The 15162-nt window shown below is 41.8% G+C and overlaps 1 protein-coding gene across 7 annotated transcripts in view; it reads right to left on the bottom strand.

Moving 5' to 3' along the window:
- Nucleotides 1–15162, bottom strand: part of MGLL (monoglyceride lipase) — an 80117-nt gene that overhangs the window by 57543 nt on the left and 7412 nt on the right. For 4 of the 7 annotated variants that reach the window (XM_035106463.3, XM_035106462.3, XM_088662340.1 and 1 more), the window contains exon 3: nt 154–260. The exons of the other annotated variants lie outside the window; for them this stretch is intronic. In XM_035106463.3, the coding sequence (XP_034962354.1) occupies nt 154–260 (107 nt within the window). The remainder of the gene's footprint in view (nt 1–153; nt 261–15162) is intronic. 7 annotated transcript variants of the gene reach the window in all.

The raw sequence follows: 15162 nt of genomic DNA, 5'->3' as shown, positions 1-15162 counted from the left end.
AGACAAAATAATGCAGATGGGTGGAGGAGCCGCATCAGCTGTCTTACCATTGCTTAGAATTAATTCACAGTCTCTGTTTCTAAGCACCGAAGAGCATTTGACTTCATCCCTTTTGCTATCTCAACCACGCACTGTTCTTTCAATGGCACTCACCATGGTCATGGGCAAATACAAAAAAGTTGATTCCCGTCAACATCTGGGCCAAGTCATCATAGCGACAGCAGTGTTCTCCAGCACCATGAGCAACGAACACCAGGCCCCTAAATGGAGCATCAAAGTAGAATGTGTCAATTTAGAAACCAGGGAATAAAAAAAGCAAACAAGCGGTGGTTAAAAGAGCAAGATTTAAAAGCTTCAGTATTGTTATTTACAAATGCTGTTTTGAAGCATTTAAAGACCTGGGACCCAGATATTTACTGGACTGCCTTCTTCCATACCAGTCCATCCATTTACTGAGATCATAATCAGGGGCTCCCCTCCTGCCTCCTGATTTATTTATTCATTTATAAAAATATTAATACTACCTATTACAATCCATCTCAAGACAGTTTACAAATTAAAATTATACATGATATAAATGCAACTGATAGCATGGCATGTGGTAACTGGAGAAATAGGATGGAATAGAACTAAGCTGATCGTTCTGTTATTACATTTCTGTTTGCTGGATGGAAAGATCCCCCTCAGCTCCCCCCAACATGCTGTTCCAGGGGTTCTCCTGACCCACTCTAAGTCACCAGGGTGGATAAAAATCAATGATTTTTTTAAAAAAATAAAAAATCGGATTTTTTTGATTTAAATCGATTTTTTTGATTTAAATTGGATTTTTTTAAATAAAATGCTTTTTGAGGAAAACATATTACCATCCAAAGGTTATTCCATCATGAAATAAAGATTAGTTTTTTTAATTATGTAGTATAAGGTTGTATATGTTTAATTTTGGGGGTAAATAAATTCCATTAATCCATTCACCTCTTCCAGAGGTTTTTGTAAGATTATTGGGCAGTTTCTCTGCCTACAAGATATTATCACAGGTGCTTGGTTTACTTTTGCAGTTCTCAAAACTGAATTTGACTCAACAGAGATCACATGCCTCTTCTTCACAGCAAAAATGTTATAACATGAACAGAGTTGAGAAAAAGACCTTAATCCTATTGTTCTACAAACCTATGAATACAGAAGCAACCCCTTCAGTGCTAAGTTTCAAGAAGTTCAGTGAATAGAATAGAAACAATATTTTTCTGATTGTTTGGAGTGGACAGTATTTAAGTTTTTCATGTGTAGGCTGGGCTGACAGTCTAAGTTTCTTAAAATATATATATATTGTTTTTGTTTAGCCAAATTAGTTAACAAACATGGATGTTTGTTTAAGCAAATAACATTTGCTGAAATTATTGTTTCAGTTGAATAAATCTATTTAAATTGTTATTATTAAGGTAATGATTATTTTTCTCCTTCCTAGGTACAACAGTAAAGTTGTCCAAATATGAATGATTAACCTATTAAACTGGGGATAAAAAAACTAATATGAAAAGTTGTTATTCTAAAAATCTTCATCTCCTTGCATAATAAAGTTATACCAGCAAGAATTAGTCTTTATGATTTAAATCAACTATGATTTAAATCAAGCCTTACTGACTAGTGATTTAAATCGTGATTTAAATCGTGATTTAAATCAGTTTGATTTAAATCAAATCCACCCTGATTTCTGGGTCTTTGAGGAACACCTGGGGAAAGAGGGGGACGTCCTATTGCACAAGAAGTATTTGTGTGGGCTTCCGCTGACTGGATTCATTAGCTGAATCCTGCCCATAGCCTTTTAAGTGCAGCCCCTCATGTTTATTGGCCCTCATCCAGCTGATTACTGAACACTGGTTCAGCACTTGCCCAACCTCACGTGCCTCCAATGACAGAGAAACAGAGCTGAATGTACACTGAGCTCAGTATGCCGATGACACCTCACTCCAAACCCTCTGATGGTCTGCCAAAACTGCTTCATTAAAAAGCATAGAGTGGTAGATGGGAGGTAAGACAGAACCATGTTGCTTCTTTCTGAAACCAACTCCGCAAGTAGGAACAGAATCACTCTGTTACCATGCCCATGTTACCAGCCACAGAACCAGTCCAGGAAAATACAGTACCGTAGACACTGTTATCAAAAAATTGCTAAGAGGACAAGCAAAATACAATGGTTCACAGTATCAAAAACCACTGAGACGGCAAGGAAAATCAACAGGGTTGTGTTCCCCCATCTTTCTCCCAATGGAGTTAACCCACTGGTGCAAACACAGCAGCTTTAGTGCCACACTCGGGCCTGAATCAGATCGAAGTGGATCTAAGAAATCTGTTTCATCCCAAAGTATTCAAAACCACCACCTTCTTGGGTATCTTGCACCGACAGGTGATATTAGTGTACAGTGGTACCTCGGTTTATGTACACAATTGGTTCCGTCTGTACTTAACCTGAAGCGTACTTAACCTGAAGCGAACTTTCCCACTGAAAGTAAAGGAAAGTGGATTAATCCATTCCAGACGGGTCTGCGGAGTACTCAACCTGAAGCGTACTTAACCTGAAGTGAACTTTCCCATTGGAAGTAACGGAAAGTGGATTAATCCGTTCCAGACGGGTACGCAGAGTACTCAACCTGAAGCGTACTTAACCTGAAGTATGAGTGTAATTGGTTCTGGAAGTCCGTACTTAACCTGAAGTGTACTTAAGCTGAAGCGAACTTTCCCATTGAAAGTAATGGAAAGTGGATTAATCCGTTTCAGGCGGGTCCGCGCAGTACTGTACTCAAACCAAAGCGTACTTAAACTGAGGTACAGTATGACTGTATTGGTAATGGTTGTTAAAATCTCCCTGAGTGGCCACACAACTGCTTCATGACTCATGAGAGCTTACTGATCACAAACTGAATTTTCTCTTTTCATTGGTCGCTACAGTACAGTAGCACGCCATCCATTCGAAACATCTGGGAAAATGTAAACACCAAAAAGCAGACTTGCACAGTTTGTTACCCACCAAACTGAATGCAGACCACTAGCCACATTTGGTGGCTCTTGAGTTTTTTGTGAGGCATGCCCGAGACTTAGAAAACAACAACAATAGTGTGGTTGCCAAGCCCCTCTCAAGCTACTGCTGGGCTGTGTTCACCATGATGGGCTCAGGCCTACAGAACAGCCAAAGAAACGCATCCAACTTTTGGACATTGGAAGACCCCACTAACCACAGTGCTTCTTTTGCAGAGTTATTTTCATCTCCAGATGCTACAATTCTGTTAGCAAGAAACTCTGAAATTGACACGTTCCAAGAAGAAACCAGCATGGGCAGCATGAAAGGCATCTCTTGTACATCTTCTTCTTCTTTTTTATAAAAAAACAACAACTCATATAAGTAACAGAGCCAAAATAGCTCTCTGCACAGCCTGAAAACTGGCTCTGCATGAATGACCTGCAATTTCTACAAACTGGATTAAAACAACAAACGTGGCCCAGGAGTCAGCAAATCCTAAAGACTGCAGTTTTAAGCATGCTGGCGTGGAAACAAATTCCACCAAATCCAATGGAGTAAATGGATTTATGACTGATATGCCAACAACATGCCTAAGTTTGAGCAAGTGAGTAGGACGGCGTTCTGCTGAACCTAGCAACGTGACTAACATCACACAGGTGTTTTATATAACACACCATGGCTGTAGTATTAGCAGCAAGATGACGTGGTTGTCAGAATTTCAAATAAGCAATGCAATTAAGTGGTGCTTGGCTTAATGAGAGAAAGGATCCCCACAATGGTATAATTGTGAGCTTTCTATCTCTCCCCATCACCACCACTAATAATACTCTATCTGGAGGATTTACTGTAACACTAATGAGGGGAAAGGAGGGAGAATCACCTTGTGGTGCAATTTTCAGATTGCCAAATCACTGGAAGTGGGTAGGGAGCTGGCTGGGCTTGTTCTTGGCCCTCTGCAACAGAGCTGGCAAAATCAACAGGTATTCCACCCTCCCGCAGCACTAAGAGAAATGGTTGGCAGTTCAACCCACTGCTACAGGCCAAGGAGAAGGGAGCGATAAAAAAAAAAAGGTCTTAAAGCCTTGCCAAGTGCACTTATACTTGGCTTGCCACTTTCCTATGAGAATTAACAATTTCACACAGGGAACCAGGCAGAAAAGTTCCTAAACTGAAAGGGAGCAGGTTTTTAAAATTCTAACAGGCTACCCAAAATATTAACACGGATCCTACAAGAAAGAAGATTCCACCTAAACATTAGGAAGAACTTCCTGACAGTAAGAGCTGTTCGGCAGTGGAATTTGCTACCAAGAAGTGTGGTGAGGTCTCCTTCTTTGGAGGTCTTTAAGCAGAGGCTTGACAGGCATATGTCAAGAATGCTTTGATGGTGTTTCCTGCTTGGCAGGGGGTTGGACTGGATGGCCCTTGTGGTCTCTTCCAACTCTACAGTTCTATGATTCTATGATCCTTAGTTAGGTGGTGAACCTACACAAACCTAAGTGAGAGTTACGCAAGAGCGGCCTTGCTGGAACAGGCCTAAGCCCCACCTAGTCCAACATCCTGTTCTCACGGTGGCCAAGCAGGTTCCTATAGAGACTCTGAAAAGTCCAACAGCACTCTACGCACCTGCATCCCCAACAACTGGCATTCAGCAGGGACATTGACCATGGAGGTAGAACATAGTCATTATGGCTTGCAGTCATTGACAGCTCTATCCTCCATGAATTTGTCTAATCCTCATTTTAAACCTTGGTGACCATCGCTACCCCTTGTGGAAGCAAATTCCGTAGCTTAACTATCCACTGTGTGAATAAGTAATTTATTTTGTTTGTCCTGAATATTCCAACATCCAAGGATTCTGAGTGGGAGAAAAGCTTTTTTCTCAATGCCCTTTTACCACACCACATATGATTTTATACACCTCTATCATGTCCCCTTCTTAGTTGCCTTTTCCCTAAACTAAAAAAAAACCCCCAAATGCTGCAATACTTCCTCACAGGGGAGTTGCTGCCTCTCTCTTGATCAATTTAATTGCGCTTTTCTGAGCCTTTTCTTATTCTACAATATCCTTTCTGAGCTGAGGCAATCGGAACTATGCACAGTATTCTAAATGCAGTCACACCAGAGATTTGCATAACTGCGTTATGATATTGGCAGGTTTACTGGCAGTCCGTTTCCAAATGATCCCTATCATGGCATTCACCTTTTTCATCGCTGTCGCCCACAGGATTCTGTAGGAAGAACTGGATTGTGTAGAAACTATTATTATTATTTATATACCACCCTATTTATCAGGTATAATTCAAATATTCTCCAAAAGAAATAATAAAGATGCTTAATTCACCTTAATTACTCCTCCTAAGACAAGAGTATGCATGTTGAAGCATTCCAATGGGAAGCAAAACTGCCACCATTTGCATTTTCATCTGAAGTCAGGAATGGAATGGAATGGAAACAACACAAGCAAATACAAAGCAGAATTTGCTATCATTTTTTTAAGTCCATAAACGTTACGGAAATAGTTCTTTTATATTTTGCATTTCCCCCTCCCACACCAATGAAATTAATTACATAATTACTTATGCTAGTTTCGCCCACAGTAGACAGAGAGATGAACAGTATAGGTTTTAGCGAGAGCTGAACTGTAGCAGAACAGAAACAGCACTAATTGCAATGAATGCAGGATGGAATTCAGTGCCTCCATTCATTCCGAAATGAGGGCTGGTTAACAACTACGTAGAGGCTGCTGAAAACACAACTCCACACACGGCTGCTGTAATGTGTAGAAGCTGTTTACAGTCTGGACTGGTCCCACTGCACAAAGAATTTCCACACCAATGCTGCACATCCCTGGCACAGGAAAATACCACAAAATACTGTGGTCAACCACTGTTGCAGCCAAGACTCCAGTTTCCAACAGTGGCTTGTCAAATTCCTCTGAGAAGCTTAAAAGTAGGACATGAAGGCAACAGTCCAATTCCTCGCCACTCACCTAATGTTTGCCCTCAGCAACTGGTATACAAAGATATACTGCCTCTGTTTCTGGAGGTTTCATTTAAATTTCATAGCTAACAGCAACTATCCTCCAGCCACAGCATAGGGTAGACTGATATACATGCATTATAATAATGATTCCTTTCCTTTTGATCCCTTTCTAACAATCCTTAATATATGTGCACAATCCATGCCCAGAACAGGGATGTTAATGAGCTAGTCTGTTGGTGGGAGGGGGGCATGCTAGGCCAGAGCGCTTATCATTTAACTTATATGTTAGGGTGTGTGAGGAAAATTACAGAACATCTTTTACTTGAAAGGTTTCAGCGCAATAACTAGACCAGTTCTAAAATAGCATTGCTGACATACGCAGAGTGAACACTTGAAATTTAAATCCCTACAGAAAGATGATGTTGGGGTGTGTGTGTGTGTGTGTGTGTGGAAATCAGCTAACAGAAACTGGGGATGAAGCAAACTCACATTGTAACTTGTGAGAGTGTGGGTTCTCTGCAGAAGCCAAGCTGACTCAATTCATACATTTATCTTTAAGGCAAGATTGTGAGCTCAGAGATGCTCACTTCCTATTGGCTCCCAAGCTAATAAATGCATATTTTGATCACATTGTCCCACTGAGTCATGCAAGCACCTTCTACATCAGCAAGGATGGAGGGATGACATTGTTGTGGAAAGTGTCTACACGTTCTTGGCTATTCCTTACGTTATGTGGGAACCAGCCACAGTGGAACAGTTCTGCAGTAGCAACCAGATTGCTATGTCAACAACATCTGAATTGGAGCTCAGGCTCAAATTGCAAGCTATCCTAAACAAAAAGCCACAAACCGAAATTCCCCAGTAATGATTTGTTAAAGAAAATGGATGATATGACATCTTTCTATTCAGCATTCCCGATTGCCCACATCACACAGCTGCTCAGCTCCAAATAGCTGGACTATGCATTTCAAACTCTGCTCACTATGAAAGGCACCATACAGTCAATAAAGCACTATCTGTCTACCTGGAGTGAGAGAGTGCAGAAGGAAAGGACAGAGGCATAAACATCTGAGATTCTGAAAAAATGGTAAAGGGAGGTGGGGCAGCTGGAAAAAGTGGAAAGCTTCCAATTAAGATGTGACATATTCTGGCAGCCATCCTGTGCCCAGCTACAGCTTAAGCTAAATCTTATTGAATTAAGAGGTTCAACTAGGCATAGCAGAGTACAAGGTTCAAAATATCTCTTGTGTATGGGACTACCCAAGATCAATTTTTTTTCTACCTCTGCGTTCGTATTTCTCCAAGTCTTGAGTTTTCCAGAGCTAACTTAAAGCAGTATGAACAGCTTAGCAAATATGAACTAGTGGTATCTGGGGCCATAAAACAGTTTTAGCACTACATATAGCAATGCATGTGGCCATAAATACTGAATGTTTCCCACAGTGGTATCGCATACAGCCGAATCACAATCTTGAAATCCTATGTGACATGAATCAAATTTCAAGTATTGATTTCTTTCCAAAGAGAAAGGCAGTTGTGCATTTTTAAACTGCATAGAGAATAAGCACATTGATGTATGAAAAATCTGTATTTCAGCACTGACTGCCCAGCTACATTCTTTGACTCTGCTGAGAAAGGGGGTATGACATGAGGAAATACTCTGCTGTTTTAGTGTCTGGGGTCTTAAAAGCCTGGGGTCTTAAAAGCATGTTCCTTTCATTCAGCCTTCCATATTTCACAGACATACATATACAGGGTGAGTCCTTTAAAAGAGGCCCCGTGGATACAGAGTACACATGTTCCACAGGGTCTCTTTTAAAAGACTCACCCTGTATATTTGCATATACTGACATGTGAAAAATAACATTAAAAAATGAACCCTGAAATACAACATACAACAATTCTGCTAAGTCAACTGTTAGAAGAACATGTGCTTTAAGGGCTGAGTCATGCTTTCATGTTGTTTTAAAGGGTGCAACGGATTTGGCAGTTAATGCTATGTTGATCCACAGCTGACTTACAGTTAACTCGTCTGATCAACAATCCTTAAAAGCTGACAAATAAATTGGGCGATCCACAGCGGAGTAATATTTTTAAAGATACCTAAATTATGTAAAACGCTTTAAAATTTCTGTAAACCGCTTAGAGGCTTTGATGATTGAACAGTATGGAAATCCTGTTAAATAAATATATACAGTGGTACCCTGGTTTAAGAACAGCTTAGTTGATGAACAATGTGGATTAAGAACACTGCCAACCCGGAAGTAGGTGTTTTGGGTTGGGAGGAACTTTGCCTTGGGAGCAGAACATGTTCCACTTCCTGTTGAGTGTGTTCCATTTGTAAATTGAGTCCCCCACTGCTACAGGAAAGCACACTTTGGTTTAAGAACGGACTTCCGAAACAGATTAAGTTCGTAAACCAAAGTACCACTGTATATACATACATACATACATACATACATACATACATACATACATACATACCAAAAGTAGATTTGTTAAGATCTTTTGTCAGAAAAATAAATTTTGTCAAATTCAGTAGGACTTTATTTTTACATAACTGTATTTAGGTTCAAACTGATAGTGGTATCATTGTGTATATATATATGTATCATTATTTACTTGTAATTCTCTCAGATCTTCAGCAGATTTCTTTTTAAGGGTTAACAATGGCTGCATGCATATCAGGCAGAAAAAGAGTTAGGTGTCCAAAAGAAAATGGATTTCCTGAGCTGGATGTCTCACGGTCCCTTCTGACCTACTGCGAGAGGAGGCCCACAGCATAACGGCACAAGACTGAAGTCTGAGGCAACACTTCAGTCATGGTATCCCCTCCACCTTGAGATAAGGCAGAAATAATTGTTGCTGATTTTCGACAGTGCCAAAAACCACACCTTTTTGCCCAGGTTTTTGGACACAGCAGGGGGAACTGAATAAACGCTCCACTGCCTACTAGCGATGGTGAGCTGCAATCTTATAATTGTTTTGTTATTTTACCGTGTGTTGAGATGTAGCAGCGATTCCGAGTGCTGCTCTGGTTCACCAGAAGCGGCTTAGTCATGCTGGCCACATGATCCGGAAGCTGAACGCCAGCTCCCTTGGCCAGTAAAGTGAGATGAGCGCCGCAACCCCAGAGTCGGTCACGACCGGACCTAATGGTCAGGGGTCCCTTTACCTTTACCTAAGATGTAACATGCTCTTGGGTCAATGGAACTGATGAAGGGAGGAATGTAAATTGAACAAACAAATAGATGAATACTGTATTATCTTAAACTGGTTGTTGACATGGAGCACTGCACTGAGGTTACACAAACAATCCTGTATTTTACCTTATGTTCAATTATTCTATGGGGGGGGGGAGACTAAGAGCACTAAGAGTATCCAATAGATGGGTAGAACTAAGCTAGACCAAGCAGCCAGTGAGATGGGAGAAGTCCCCAAATATGTGATCAAAAATCAGGGAACATTGGAATTCATTTCTGCACCCAAACTGAAAACAGAAAAGGAAGTCAATCCTCATTTGTAGCATAGCTGGCAACTGCTGAACCAAAACATACATGTACACCTACAACAATGCCAAAATAACAACTCTCGCATAAGCCTCAAGCTGTTATTCATTTATAGGAGAGCTGTGCTTTATGGGGTTCTCTTTCATCAAAGGCAGAACAATTATAGCACATTTTAAAAGGCACTGCGCAGAAGCCTCAACATCCTATGAACTCCTCTAATTTTAACCCTGCCTGTGCTGTATCCTACAGCTTCTTTACACTGAGGATGCAATGGTGAAAATGATAGTAATTATGTAAGTAATAGTAATGATTATACTACCGCAGTTATATGCATATATATCCCAGTAATTTAAAATGGGAAATATGTGCAAGGATGCGCACACAGCGTCGTAAAAATTTCAGGGGGGGGGGGGAGAAACACGCTTAGTTGTGAATTTTCTGCACGTGTACATCTTACTGACATAAAGTAAAAGTACATGTTCACAGCCTAACCCTATATGACAGGGGGTTGGACTATATGACCCACATGGTTCCTTCCAACTCTACAATTCTGATTCTATGGCAGGTACTGTGGATGGGGAACCTCCAGACGTTGTTGGACTCCAATTCTCACAAGCCACAGTCGGCAGAGCAGCCAGATGATGGGATTGTAGTCCAACAACATCTGTAGAGCACCAGGTTCCCCGATCTTGCTATGTGGACTGTAGCCATTATACTTATACCATGCCTATCATACAGCAATGAACCTTTGGCGCTCCAGATGTTGCTGCTACAGCCTCCATCATCTCTGGTGCGTGGCCATGCTTGCTAGGGCTGATGGGAGTAGTGGTTCTGCAACATGTGGAGGGCGAAGGGGTCCCCACATCCATCATACAGTGTAGACGTGGGAAACTAGTCAGAGTATTGGTCTATATAGTTCAATTCTGTGAGCCACTCTTCAGCAGTCCAGCTTGGAGATGCAAGGGACTGATCCCAGGAAACTTTGAATGCAAAGCCTGAGCTCCACCACTGAGCTACCGCCCTTCCCAAAACCTTCCCACTACATGGCCTTTATCTATGAATGTACAGTTCTCCATCTGCAATCATGGTGTAATTTCTGCTTGTTTTTACTAGTCCCACCAAGGCTAAAGAACAATGTGATGCCACAGGGACTGGTTTACAGCAGGCATCCCCAAACTTCGGCCCTCCAGATGTTTTGGACTACAATTCCCATCATCCCCGACCACTGGTCCTGTTAGCTAGGGATCATGGGAGTTGTAGGCCAAAACATCTGGAGGGCCGCAGTTTGGGGGTGCCTGGTTTACAGCTAGGAAGCACTAGATGTGTCCTCAGTCCGATCCAAGACCGCTGTTCTTAGGCTTTCCAGGGTCTCCCTTAAACACAAGAAAGGACAGCGGAGAAGGATGTGTGTGCAGGAAATGGCAGAAGCTGAAGTGGGAGAAGGAAGGCTTGTAAACAAGGAACAGCAAAATGTTGGGAGGGGGATTTTACTTGTACCTGGCTGGGCTCACTAGTTGAGTATTCTGCAGCCACATGCTCTGGAAGAAGCTTTCTGTGATACTTCTGTCTCTGCCTGTGGCATACTGTGGATTGAACACTCTGATCTGAGAAGGGATGGTTCCGCTTGGTACCAGGGTGTTGAACTAGATCATATTTTTTGTCTCTCTTGTTTCTAATATTGTTTTATTACTCTCCAATAGGTATGAGAATTCTATCCAGATTAATAACAGCAGCAAAAATGTGCTGTTCTTTTCTGCCCCCAGATGTACAGATAATTATTTATAGTTGGGTAACTGATTGATTAATCAGGTGAAGCTGCCCAAACTCATCAGCTAAAACCCCTTTAATCTACTAAAATTTCATTCTAATATCCCAGGCTATATGCTGTCCCCAAGGCATATTGGGAAGGTCAGGGCTAGGTTATATTCTAAAAATTAAGTAGAATTCTGCATCTTGTGGTTGGAGGAATATGACTGAAAATCAGAGCTCCCACCATGGACAGAGCTTCAGCCACATCAATAGGATTTCAGGGCTGGAATATTAATCACACTGCTGAAGTGCAGAACACCACACTGTTATGTACACTTACTTGGGAGTAAATTCTACTAAATGTAGTGGGGGCTGCTTCAGAGTAGATATGAAAAAGACTGGGTCACATGGCACTTTTAAATGACATTTAGGCATTGGATTGGCTTTGAATTGAAAAGTCAACTTGGCTTTGAATTGTGGCCACTGTGTATAACTCTATTTTTCACATTTGAGGGCAACATTTTCATAATGAAGTCATAAAAAATATTGAGGTTGAATCCTGACAAGACAGCAGTACTGTTTTGGGGGGGACAGGTGTGGGCAGGTGTGGGGGACTCCCTGGTTCTGAACCGTGCCCCTGAAGGACCAGGTGCACATACTCAGAGTCATTTTGGACTCACAGCTGTCCATGGAGGCGCAGGTCAGTTGTGTGTCCAGGGTAGCTGTCTACCAGCTCCATCTGGTACGCAGGCTAAGACCCAACCTGCCCACAGACTGTCTCGCCAGAGTGGTGCATGCTGTAGTTATCTCTCGCTTGGACTACTGCAATGCACTCTATGTGGGGCTACCTTTGAAGGTGATCCGGAAACTACAACTAATCCAGAATGCGGCAGCTAGACTGGTGACTGGGAGTGGACACTGGGACCATACAACACCAGTCCTAAAGAATCTTCATTGGCTCCCACTGCATTTCCGAGCACAATTCAAAGTGTCGGTGCTGACATTTAAATCCCTAAATGGCCTCGGTCCAGTATACTTAAAGGAGCGTCTCCACCCCCATCGTCCAGCCCGGACACTGAGGTCCAGCACTGAGGGCCTTCTGGCGGTTCCCAAACTGCGAGAAGTGAGGTTACAGGGAACCTGGCAGAGGGCCTTCTTGATAGTGGCACCCTCCCTGTGGAACACCCTCCCTTCAGATGTCAAGGAAATAACAGGTATCTGAATTTTAGAAGACATCTGAAGGCAGCCCTGTTTAGGGAAGTTTTTAAGGATTGATGTTTTTATTATGTTCTGATATATGCTGTGAGCCGCCCAGAGTGCAATGGCACTGCACCCATCACAGGTAAGCATGTTCCCTCTGGGTCTGGAAGCTCTCACAGTAAGGATAAAAACATGCTTGTTTACAAACCAAAGGATTTTTAAATGCATGGCCCTTCTAAATGTAATGCTGACCTGTCATCTATTGTTTACAAATGGACAGCACGAAGCAGAATTCTTAATTTGAAGTTTAACTATGCCATATGTACCACTAGGTCAGTGAGATACTGATCTCTCTAAAGTTTAATTACTTACCGCTTCCCCAATACTCCCCCCCCCCCGGCCTGGCATAACGAAGAAACTATGTCTCTGTGCACGTTTGACAGACAAGTCCAAAACCTTGCACTGAATAACAACTGAGGAAACGTTATTAAAATATTCCCTTGCAGCCCACAAACTGGCTAAAAGCACTGACAGACCAGAAAATTACATTTGCTCTCCATTTTAAAAAGGACCATTTTTGCACCCTTGGAGCTTCCAAATCCTGGGAGAAAAAACTTAAAATATATATAGTACTCACCTCTGTATTTCGCTAGATCAGGGACTTTCTTTAAAAGAGGTTACTAATCATTCTTATCTTTAAACCATGCAATTTGTTTTCATCTGGCACCTTATCCTTATCTGGCTGTCAGCATCTATACACATTAACGGAGTGCAAAATCTTTCTACAAATGGATTTACTACAAGTATTAGGACAAACCCAAAGCAAGCCTGAGCTCTTGGCCTATACTTAAAATGTGGTACATTTCCTTCCATTACTTGATCAGTATCATCATGCAGCAATTTCCAGCTGAAAAGTGGAAGTAACATTTGGAGTCACTTGGCAGCAAACCATCCTAGAGGAAAATTTACTGAAGTTCAGCTCTTTTTGTATGTGGTCTGTTCGTTTCCCCTTTGCTGGCAAATCAGCTGCTAGCTTGTATCATTTATTTGGGATTTGACCCTTTAAAAAACAACAACAAGGTATGTGCATCTGAAAATCTACACTATATATAGTCACCTCCGTCTTCCCTGTTCAACCCGTAGCTTCAAGAACACTGTCCAACCATCTCATCCTCTGTCGTCCCCTTCTCCTTGTGCCCTCCATCTTTCCCAACATCAGGGTCTTTTCCAGGGAGTCTTCTCTTCTCATGAGGTGGCCAAAGTATTGGAGCCTCAGCTTCAGGATCTGCCCTTCCGGTAAGGCTGATTTCCTTCAGAATGGAAAGGTTTGATCTTCTTGCAGTCCATGGGACTCTCAAGAGTCTCCTCCAGCACCATAATTCAAAAGCATCAATTCTTCGGCGATCAGCCTTCTTTATGGTCCAGCTCTCACTTCCATACATCACTACTGGGAAAACCATTGTTGGTTGGGTAGCATTAGAAAAGAAGGAGGAAGCAGAAGATTCTAGTCTAGTATCACTTTTCTTTTCTTTTCTTTATCTCTTTTCTTTTCTTTACAACAAAATTGCCACTGCTTCAGCCAGCAACTCATTAGCATTATTTTCTTCCTTACAAGGGCCCAATGAGAATGATGCCATATCATTACGTAATACCATCTGCAGGGGCATTTTCGGGGGGAGATAATTTTAAAAATGAAACTGCTACCACCTGATCATGGTTCTAGACAAAACAATTATAATATGACTGACTGGATGGTCATGGGGTGATTTCTGTGATCATGAAGACACAGCCGCTGCAGAAGCATCCGTAAGTGAAGGCTGCCTGCAAGGATTCCCCCACCTCCCAGTGTCTGTCATGCTAGAGACCTGTGTTCCAAGTCATCTTCATGGTGTCATTAACCATGATTCATGGACCAGCTTGTTTGCCTTCTTTCATGGGTTTTCCCACTGCAAAACAGAGACAGATTTGTTTTTATGGAGCATTCTTGTGGCAACTGGGAAAAAATTATCGCACTAATGAGGCCTGTTTGAGCATCAACAGCGAGATGAGAAGCAGGACTTCTGTATTTTTTTTTAAAAAAATCTTCTTATTTTGAAGCTGGGTTTTTTCCATCGTTGAGGCGAGAAAAATAATAATAAAGGGTGTCCCACTGAAAATTAACAAGGCAGTCGCCATGGTGCAGAGGAATGCAGTAACACTGAGAGGAACGGAATAGATAAGATGACTCCCTGGGAAAGAAGGAAGACTTAAAGCTACTCATGACATTGAGATATAGATGGGACTTGATTTGCCAGTGCCAAGTCTCCCCCTGCCTGCAATTATGTACTACTCCCAAAACACATAACTACCTCTCTGCAATATCTTCAGCAGGCCTATCACAACAATTTACATAGTATACTATTTCAGATTAAACACATTAGGAAGAAATCTAGCTGGATTGAATAATAAATAACAGCATACGTAAACACCTTGGTCTTTCCAGATCCTAAAAACCTTTTGTATCCCCCTACTTTTAAGGCTTCACTAACGCTGGCATTGATCCAACACAAACATCATTATCTCATCTTCAATTAATAGATGGTAGGAGACAAGGGACACTCAGGTAGCAACCCTATCTACACTTAATAGGGAGCAAGTCCCATTGAACTCATTGGGACGTGTTGGGCCAGGAGCCAATCCCACCCTCCTAAATGCTGCCAACACCCCTGG

Source organism: Zootoca vivipara, chromosome 2 (genome assembly GCF_965207765.1).
Source record: "Zootoca vivipara chromosome 2, rZooViv2.hap1.1, whole genome shotgun sequence".
Lineage (NCBI taxonomy): Eukaryota > Metazoa > Chordata > Lepidosauria > Squamata > Lacertidae > Zootoca > Zootoca vivipara.
Note: the sequence above shows the minus strand (reverse complement) of the source record. Positions and strands in the feature narration are given on the sequence as shown.